We start from the raw sequence: 10,842 nt of genomic DNA, 5'->3' as shown, positions 1-10,842 counted from the left end.
GAATCCCCTCATCTCTGCCTCCCCTGGTCTCAGCATTCAGCAGACTCTAGTAACTGGCTCCACTCCTCCTCTGGTCCTCCTCCAGACCCTGCACTTTCTGCTTTCCAGCTCTGCCCCCAAAAGGGGTGCATGGTGATTTTAGGGAGGGTGTAGGAGTCTTGACATCTGATGTATTGGGGGGTGGGGTGCTCTGGACATCTAGTCTTACAGATACAACCGGCCTTTTGAAGGCAACCATAATGCTGGTACACCCCACGATGAAATGGAGTTTGACATCCCTGCTCTCACTGCTTCCCCTTGAGCTGCAAAGACAGCAGACTGGGATGTACCCATGCCGTGGAAAAAATATCCCCTCACCTGTCGCTAGGGTTGCCAGCTCATCCCTCTAAAACCGACCACATATTGATGACACAGGTTCTGAGGCTGATCTATTGCAGATAAGGCTCTAAGTGAGTTTAATTAACATTTCAATCAGCCCCAGAACCTGTGTCATCAATATGTGGTCGGTTTTAGAGGGATGAGCTGGCAACCCTACCCGTCGCAGTACCACGGAACACGACCCATTCATCTGAATAAGAACGTGCAGCAACCACTACAATGTGGGTTTTTAGGGGTTAAAAACAAGCAGTGAGGAGGGGGCAGCATAACACCACCTCAGTTCACAGAGGATCGCTTTTCAGAGGGTCGGCTTTCCAAAGAATGTTCTTTGGTGTTTTAATCCCCCTCCACTCTATCCAAAATTAAAAAAGATTTCCCTTCAGATATACTTTAAATTTCCCTCTGTCCATCCGAATATAAAGAAAAAAATGTTACTTTTCTACACCCAAAATCCCAGCTCTTCATAGTTTCTACTTAGATGGGGACCTTAATATTTTTTATAAATCACAATGCAACAAACAAAATGTAAACACAGTGTTTACACCTGAATTTCTCAGAGTTCTGCTGGAACAGCAGAGCATTCAATAAATGGCACATTCATTTTTTCCCCACAAGCAACATGGACGTCCCTCACAACTGTTACTTACCGGAAGTGACGTTCTTCTGACGACTATAAACAGAAGGTCTATGGTGAATGTGCTTGTTTCTTGAAGGTTGCCATGCGGCTTAAGTCTCGGTAAGTGAAGTCTGCCGGCTGTGTGTCCCAGTCTTCTGTAATAGTCGGTGCACTGACTGTACTGTCTGCAGGTACTTCCTGTGTGAGCTGGTGTTGGAGGACCCCCGGAGGAGGCAGAATCTCTCGCAGGGGACTGTGCTGCACCATGTGAAGGAGGCAGTGGCTCGCCTGCATGGGGACTTCGGGGCTGCGGCTGTGTCTATAGCCCTCTCAGGTGAGTACTCCTACCAATGCGTTGGGTGGCATTAACAGAGGTCACATCTATGGTTCTATGTACTGCCAGTCTGTAGAATGGAAGGTGTAGAATACATACATTATATAGTCCATAGCTCCCAACTGGTCCTGAGGGATTGTCCCTAATTTGGAACAAAGTCCATCTTTGCTCATTTTGGTCTGATCTATATAGTTGTATAAAAATGCACTGATTGTGCATTGATGAGTGTCACTGCTGAGCAGCACTGCTGGGTACAGGAGAGTGGCACTGCTGGGCACTGATCATCAGTGCCGATCACTTCTCTGACAATTGCTGGTTATCAGCAGTACTTTCCTTACGCTGTCACAGTGTGAGGAAAGTGCAGCCGATAACCGGCAACTGTATTTACCTGGTAATCTGCTGTGTCATTGGACACAGCTGATCACGTGGTAAAAGGTCGCTGTGATTGGCCGTTCACCGTATCACGTGATCAGCGATCGGCGCCGAGTGTGCGCAGGGGGTGTGTTCTGGGATGCTGTCCAGGGGCCTTCGAGAATAAAATGGTGGTTGTTGCAATTTATGTCACATGGTATTTGTGCTACAGTTTTTCAAATGCAATTTTATTTGGAAAAATACTTACTTTTTTTTTTTTTTTATGCACAAAAATGCAATATGATACCCAATTGTTTTGTAAGGTTTAAAAAGATGATGTTACACCAAGTAAATAGATGCCAAACATGTCATGCTTTAAATTGTGGTCGCCCGTGCAATGGTGACAATCATAAGTTTTTGGGTTTTTTTTTTTATAATCCATAGGTGATGCTCCAAAAGCTTTGCCACTTTAGATATACTCAGGAGGTCTCGTGCTAGAATTACTGCCCTTATCTGACATTCGCAGTGATGCATTACATATGTGGGATGATCGCTGTTTGTGTGCGTTCAGGACTGATGAGTGCTTTTGCGCACAAGGATGGGCTGTTTTTTTATTTACTTTTACACTCCTTGCTTTAAGGGTTTTTTTTTTTTTTTTTAATCACTTTTATTGTTACCACAGGGAATTTAAATATCCCCTGTGATAGCAATAGGCAGTGATCTGGGGTCTATTAGGTGGAACAGGAGAGCCTGATAAAGGGGGGACACGTCTCTCCCACTGCTTGTAAAAGCATTCCAGCAGCTAATTAGCTCTAAAAAAAACAATACTGCGATGGTGTATGCGGCTGCAGGCTTCATCCCGGTAAAACCACTTGAAGTCCAGTGATGCACAGGTACAGCTCTGGTCTTTCAGAAGTTGACACAATTCTCTGAATCTTAAAGAGAATAAGCTTAAATCTTATTTGCAATAGATTTAAAAAGAAAACAAAAAACCATCCCCATGCCCCATTTGCTCATCAGGGGCTGGGGCAGAAAGGGGACCATGCTATGAGCTCTGCATTTCATGGCAATTTAAAGTCCTGGCCTGCCTTGGTTCATATAGTAGAGGCTAGGACTGCAGTTGAGTTATTGAAAACTTCTTTGCAGGAGAGATTATTCTGCCTGCACCCAAAAATCATTGAATAGTCCCCTTGTTCAGCAGGGGCCCTGAAAGTCATTGAATAGTTCCCATGGGTGTCCAGACATTGGGAGTCTCCTCTTTACCTTTGGGCCCCACTGGCTGAATTGACCAGGCCTAGTACTGGAGGGCCGATGTTACCCCTTTGTTGACAGCCCTGCATGGGAGTCTGTTAGTAATGTCACTGCCCCCTGAATTCACAGCCGCTGTTGAGCGCTCCCTCCTCTCACCTGCAGCCTCTGCTCATTGACACAGAAGATCACATGATCGGACCAGAGTGGACTAAAAAAAGGTAAGTATATAGATCTTTTATACACAGGTTTTTGTTGAAATGAATGGTCTAGTGACAAGGTCTATTTAACCACTCAACTACCACTTTTCATTAACAAACTGCGAAGTGGTAAGTGCCTTTTTTTTTTTTTTTTTTTTACTGCAGAGCACTGAAAAAAATCTCCTTTGAGTGGCAAACGCACCTGTTGATGGCTGTGAACCAAGCCATCATTGGATGGCCTTGTTCAGACACAGAGCTGATCCAAGCCGCTCTGTACCATGTGATGACCAGTCGCATTAATCAAAAAAGCAGTGTAGTATTACATTGCAGAGCCTGCCCCTTCCTCTTACATTTAATGAATGGTTGATAAATGAGTTCCAGATCAGCGGAACATATGGTTGTAGGATGCCTTTTTAACTAGGGATGAGCCAAGGCATATTTGGATCCTAGTCCTAACCCACTTGAGTGATTCTGCTGGGAAACTGTCATTTGTCCTTGGCTCATCTTAAGTGGCTGAGGCATTCCCCTGTCCTGCAAGGGTTGCACGTAATCGTCAGTCAGGCTATCAAAGCGCTGAAAACTGTAAAATGGTCTGGTAATGATGGGGCACTACAGGCTAGTACTGAAGTGATTATAGTTGCTTTGGTAAACATTTAGACTTTATGATAAAAGTACATAAATACTAATATAGTATGTTAAACTGTTATCTCATTTGATTTTATGTTGTAGTGAAATACCTTAATGCATACACTGGCATAATCCTTCTTCGATGCCGGAAAGATTACCACCAGTTCCTATGGTCATCCCTCCCTTTTATAACCAGCTTAGAGAACCGAGGTCAACGGTATCCATGTTTTATAAACACATTACATGTTGGAGGTAAGAAAACTGTCTATTTGGTGCTTATTCACAAAGATATGTCTAAACGTGTAATAACCTGTGTGAGTTTCAGATGCAAGTTGTCAATTCTGTATTTGTGGGCAGAGTGTTTGGGGTATACAGTTTCAGGGCATCATGTTACTGATCATTGGCAAATGTGCAATGCAGGAATTGCTTTGACTTTGCCTTATTACTGACCCAGTGGGAGACACATTCTGTGATTTGTGTTCCTAAGGATTATATATAAAGCGGAGTTCCACCCCAAAGGGGAAGTTCTGCTTTAAGGACTGGTCCCCCTCTCCCCATTAAGGATTGGCACCTTTGGGGATCGGGGAGGAAGGGGGGGGGGGGAGCAGGTACCTGAAATTGACAGATACCCGCTCCCACTTCTGCTGCAATCGCCTAGGCGATCGGAAGTGGAAGTTGTCGTACTACCGACCCTCCCCGTAGTCTTCTGGGACACGTGACAGGTCCCAGAAGACTACAGGGCCATTCGGAAAGTGCAACGCTACTCGTGCATGCGCAGTGGGCACCTGACCGCAAGCTGTCACAGCCAGGTGCCCACACTGAAGATGCCGGCGCTTGGAACACAGGACAGCTGGTGAAACAGGCTGCGGGGGAGGACATTGTGGGACAGGTGAGTGGCTGTTTTTTTTAAAAAGTCAGCAGCTACAGTTTTTGTAGCTGCTTCCTTTTTTTTTTTTTTTTTTTAAAGTGTGAGTTGAACTCCTCCTTTTTAATAGCACAATATGTAGGGTTTTTATCAATTTACAAAATGGAAAGTAAATGAACAGATGAGAAATCCAAATCAAATCATTATTTAATGTGACCACCCTTTGCCTTCAAAACCGCATCAATTCTTCTAGGTACACTTGAACACCGTTTTTGAAGGACCTCAGCAGGTAGGTATTCCAAATATCTCATTATTGTACCACTCTCCAGGCCTTTGTGAACAAACTAACTCCTGGTACAGCCAAATATTTCAAATTTTGGCTCCTGAGTCCAGAACACCTGCTTGCCATTTTTCTGCATGCCATTTCCTTTTTTTTTCTCATTCATATTTGGCTGTAGCAGGAGGCAGTTTGTTCACCAAAGGGCTGGAGAGCAGTACAATGAGTGTCTGCAGCAAACCTGAAGCATGGAGGAGGTTCCTTGCAAATTTGGGGCTGCACTTCTGCAAATTACGTTGGAGATTAGGTCAGATTCAATGGTGTCCTCAGTACTGAGAGATACAAGCAAATACTTACAGTATGCATCATTCCATACCATCAGGGAGGCATGTGATTGGCCCCAAATGTATTCTGCAGCAGGACAATGACCTGAAACATGCAGCCAATTTCATTACGAACTTTAATGTAAAGAAGAACAATGAGTCCAACTAAAGTTATAGTGTGGCCCCCACTGAGCCATGACCTCCAACATCGAGTGTCTAGGATTTCATGAAGAGACAGAAGGCTCTCTGAGGCAGCCTACATCTGTGGTTAGTTCTCAAAGAGGTTTGGAATAACCTACCTGACTGACTAATTCCTTCAAAAACTGTGTGCTAGAAAAATTGATGTTGTTTTGAAGGCAAAGGGTGGTCACACCAAATATTTATTTGATGTGGATTTCTCTTCTGTTCATTTCATCCGTTTTGTTAATTTAGAAAAATAAATGATTAACACTTCCATTTCTGAACGCACTATTGACACTTCTTTTACTGAAAGCATTCTCACTTTACAACATTTTTTCATTTCTGCCTAAAACCTTTGCACAATAGTGTCTGTCTCTCTGACCTATCAATCTAATCCTAGTCTAAAAATTAAAAAATGACACTCTGCCAAAAATGAATCAGTCGTTTACGGGTTGCTGCTGCTGTTAATATTTCACATAGTATAGAGGTATATGGCATCAAACCTTTTAAGTGATAGAGCTGTGCTTACCCTAGAATCACTGTGATAAAAAAATTAATAAATATATACACAAATTAAATAAATATATCCAAAAGAATTCCAACATGAATCTTTCAAATATAAACAATTATCAGTTATGTGTAATCATCAGCAAAAGTGAATGAATAGTCCAGATAAATGTGCAAATGTCAAAACAAAGTGCCTGTGTGCTCTGATTACACAAGTGAAAATGCCTTTAAATGAAGGAGCTATTGTACATATTGGAATTCTCCACTGTTTGTGCCCCCACCAGGGTTTTCACTTACCCAGCGGAGTTGACCCCCCTCCCTCCCCCGCAAGATAATACACCAAGGTGGGTCACGCATGCTTTATACTGCTGTTTCTCATTGATGATGTCACCATCCAGGGATTCTCATTTTGCACACCACAGGGAACTCAGGAAAAAGAAACCATGGGAATCTTTATAGCGTATCACCAGTTTTTATTAAAATCTTAACACTAAAAAGGATCAACTCAGAAATATTGTGCCGCCTTCCGGCACTTGGAATGATCTGCCAATGTAGAAAAAAGGGTAACGCCGCCGCTTGGACTATTCCAGAGCCGGAGTGCGATCCAAGCAGTGGAAGTGGCGTGGCAACCGATAGTCTTTACCCCTATGCATTTTGTCACATTCGGGGCATCATGAGGAGGCATGGCCAGCACTGTCTCCTCCTCCATTTTATGCATTGCAATTGCCCACAGTTTGATAATCGAAATGAACTGGGACAAAAGCACATAACTAATATAATATACTCAGGGGTGGACTGACAACTCATGGGGCCCCCGGGCAATAGGGGATCATGGGGCCCCCGTGTCCTTGCCCAAACTCAAAAAAGCCTATGAAAAAGGTACCAGGGGCATTTCATGGGGCCCCCTATTGACCCCGGGCCCTCGGGCAGTGCCCGAGTTTCCAAATGGTCAGTCCACCCCTGAATATACTGAATCCCATCAGCAGATAATTCTTACAACTTTTAACATCAAACCAACAGCAATAACCCATTTTGTGAAACCTAGTATGTAGTGGTGGTAAATGTAAATCTTGCCATCTTGTGGTTAAAAACTGGAATGCATATGCCAATAGACAGTAAAAACCCATATCAATTTAGTAATTTTGCCCAGGGAGAGAATTTATTAAACTAAAAAGGGGATTCAATTATATTAATTTGAATTATAAGAAATAAAATCCATATATAAAAAGGAATCGGAAGTATATTTAGTAATCCATAATAAAGCAGTTCAAATCAATGTTTAACCCATGGCAGGTTAGGGTACGTAATTAAAAATTCCAGCAAGTTTAATTTAGTGAGATTTATTTATTTTATGTTGAAACCCCTCCATTGTTTGCTTTTTATCTATTCCAAAAAAGGTAAGCTGGGTAGGATCCCTTTTGTGGAACATCAGTGCCTAGACGCACTATGCTTGGGGTAGCCTTTGTGAATAATATTCACATGTCCCTTGATCCTATCCACGTGTTGGAGCCCACAAAGGCATACAAGCACATCCCAAGATTATCACAGGACACGGTCTTCTTGTGGAATTTGATTCAAATTCCAACTTTTTTTTTTTTTTTTCTTTACCCTACTTGTCCTTTCAAGGCAGGCACCATTTGTACTTTTAAAAACCTACCTTGTCCAAGAACGTACTCGCCTTTTGGGGGTCAGGGATATTTCTTAACTATCCTAGTTCTCAAACCAGGTGCCCTTCTATAGATAAATTTAGGTTGTTGGGGTAATATTTGTTCTAACATGGCATCCTTCATCAAAATAGGCTGATGTTTCCTGAATATTTTATCAATTTGCCTATTAAAACCTGTCACAAATGTAATTTTTATTACAGCGTTTCTAGGGTAAGCACAGCTCTATCACTCAATATTTCACATAATTCTAAACCTAATCTATCTTGCTTAGTTAAGGTAGAACTCTAGACAGAACTTCATATTTATAGATGGGGAAAGTGTAAGGCCCCACTTGCGAGTAAGACCATCAGCAATCACATGTGGGAACCCCAGCAGCAGGAAGAAACCCCACTAACTGAGGGAGTTGTCGGCCTCCCGTTGCTTTCAATCGTGGCCACTTGCACATAATCGCCCAAGCAGCGACTTACCTGTGAGTAATCGTCCCTGGACACAGACTATTGGTTTCTGCACTCATTTGCGACTTCAATAAAGTGTAATTTTTTTCATCTGAAGTTTGTGCGCTTTCTCTTCCATTTTGAAGCTGTGAAAGCTATGCTCATTAAGGAGGTATTAAATGTGGGGTCCCTATGGAAGATTTTTCCTTCCTGCCTGACTGCCTATTGAATGCTTGGCCTGTCAGAGGATTATTGCGTTTCATAGGGATAAATTACTGTCTCGCACTGGACTGACTAAGGCAATGTGAAGTGGCATTGGCCTAACTCTTAGCAGTTAAAGTGTGTGTGTTTGCATTATTTGACAAAAGTACAGTCACATTCTATTTTGTGACCAGAGAGACTCTGAACCTTCTCCTTATTTTGTCTTGAATTTCTCCCAAATCATCCCATTCTTCTTTTAAAAGTGGTCTAAACATTAGACATGACATAAACAAAGCATATCCCTCTTTAGTGTGTAATTGTGCATGCTCGATTAAGAGTACTAAGTGCCATTTCTAACTGCTGCCTTGTTCCTCTGCTATCAGCATGAATCACTTCTGACAAGTTTTTCTGACAGAAAGAGAAAAGTGACAAGGGAGGGACCTCCAGCACATAGCCTGTGATTGTTGCCTCAGCTTTGTGTACTGTGCAAATGTGTTCTTTCCCTCCAAGCAGCTCTCAGAGCTCTCCTCACTAAGCTGTACAGTGTATAACTTCAACACTCTGCCCCATTTTTTTTTTTGAAAGCTCAGACAAGCTTTATAAATTCTGGAGTTTTAACAGATGTAGAGAAAACTGCAGATAAACAGGTATGACGTATGTAGGAGGATTTTTTTTCATCTGTGTATCACCTTGGGCCAGTCCTTTCACTGCATATATGTAGGAGTTTACAACCACTTTTAAAGGGTCTGCTTTTAAAAGCTTGCCTTTTGATGGCATATTCCCTCTGGGAGCTGGTCATCTTAGCCTGCTTTTTATGTGCTAACAATGTAGAAGAGTGTGTAGTTTGTGTTTTTTTTTTTTTTTTTGTTAGGCTTTGTTCCAGCATCACCATGACCCTCTCCACTGTTCAATGCCCTGCTGCCTATAAACTCTGAAAGCTGATGGTGATGAGATAGAATGTTGTCTGCCTTGCTCTACCATTCTGCAAAATAGGACCACCACTGCCTGCATGTAGGTAGTTCATGGAACCTGAAGTGTAACAGGGTGCTCCTAAGAGTCCAGGAGGACAGAGACCTCTGCAGATACCTTCAACTGACTATGTCTGCTCTGCTGAAATTTTGAAGTGCCTGTGATGTCATGGGGTATAAATGTTTGAATGTCTTTGCTCCTAACCCAGGCAAAAATATATATAAAAAAAAAAAAAAAAAAAACCCTGATAATTGGAGATATGCTAATGGAGAGGGCAATTTTAAAATTAAACTTGTTTTGCTCAGTCATCAGCTTTAATATATTAAGGAAACCTATTTATATTATATAAAGATAATACTGACAGTATTCTGTTTTTACAGGCACTATACGTTCATGTCAGAAATTCCTTATCCAGTACAATAGACAACAGTTGAATAGATTACTAAAAAACTGTACAAGTCCTAGTAAGTATACCTTGCCTTTTTAAAATGCCAATTTGAAAGTATTTGCAACTGATATTTTTTTTTTCCCCCATCCAGATGAGAAGGAAGCAATTCGCAAGTCCATAGCAAGCTGTTCCTTACAAAATGTGGAAGAGCCAGTGTATGAAGAGATGGAATAAATGCAGTTTGTGTGTGACAATGCAAGTGGCTGCTAAGGTTCAATTCGTTTTTCTATATTGTATTAGAAAACTCGCTGTTTATACAGTACAGATACTGAACATTCAGTTTATTGTAACATATGTTATTTTATATACATGTGAAATAGATTATGTATGTAAAGAATAAACCCTTTGAATGGAGTGCTATTCATCAATATAGCCATGGAATTTCTATCAGAAGTACATTTTTTTTTTTTTTGTGTAAAATAGGGTAGGGTGCTGTGAACTGTGCTATAAAAACTAAAGGCTACAACCTCTTGAGCTCAAAGTTACCCCTGCTTTGGTGTGACATTCAGATTGCCACATTGTGTTTTAAAAAAGGAAAAAAAGGTTTTATTGTGTTTTCAAACAAATTAAACATGAGCCAAGTAGCAGCCCTCACAGGGGCAGACTACTTAAAAATAAGTAGGTATGGTACACAGTGCCAACATCTTTTGAACGAAAAATGTAAGTGTGTGGCTCATGATAAAAGTAGAGGAGTGCTAATGGGACATTACACCAATCAGGTTATAACCCCAGTACAGCCAGGAGGTGCATAATGCTGAAGAAAGCTACCCTTACCAAATACCCTGGCCCTGGTTTATATCAGGCATCAAGCTGTGGAAGCATGATGTTATTAGCCACCTTGCTAAAACATTCTTTTGACAACCTCTAATAACATACACTATCTTGCCAAAAGTATTGGGACATCCCTCAACATCATTGGATTCAGGTGTTCCAATCACCTCCATGGCCACAGGTGTATAAAATCAAGCACCTAGGTATGCAGACTGCTTTTACAAACATTTTTGAAAGAATGGGTGGCTCTCAGTGAATTCAAGTGTGGTACCATGATAGGTTGCCACCTGTGCAACAAATCCATTTGTGAAACTTCCTTGCTACTAAATATTCCATGGTCAACTGTTAGTGGTATTATAACAAACTGCACTCTAGAGCAGTGGAGGTGTGTTCTCTGCAGTAACTAATCATGCTTCTCTGTCTGGCATTCCGATGGATGTGTCTGT

The 10,842-nt window shown here is 41.7% G+C and overlaps 1 protein-coding gene across 1 annotated transcript; it reads left to right on the top strand.

The window, feature by feature from the left end:
- Positions 1-968: 968 nt before the first annotated feature.
- POP5 (POP5 ribonuclease P/MRP subunit) lies at positions 969-9,989 on the top strand. The gene is made up of 5 exons (XM_089653295.1): positions 969-1,114; positions 1,186-1,328; positions 3,857-4,006; positions 9,558-9,641; positions 9,717-9,989. The coding sequence occupies exons 1-5, from the start codon at positions 1,098-1,100 to the stop codon at positions 9,797-9,799; spliced, it is 477 nt and encodes a 158-aa protein (XP_089509421.1). The 5' UTR covers positions 969-1,097; the 3' UTR covers positions 9,800-9,989.
- Positions 9,990-10,842: the final 853 nt, after the last annotated feature.

Source organism: Staurois parvus, unplaced genomic scaffold (assembly GCF_062004578.1).
Source record: "Staurois parvus isolate SC_StPar_1 unplaced genomic scaffold, SC_StPar_1.0 ptg000704l, whole genome shotgun sequence".
NCBI classification, from domain to species: domain Eukaryota; kingdom Metazoa; phylum Chordata; class Amphibia; order Anura; family Ranidae; genus Staurois; species Staurois parvus.
Note: the sequence above shows the minus strand (reverse complement) of the source record. Positions and strands in the feature narration are given on the sequence as shown.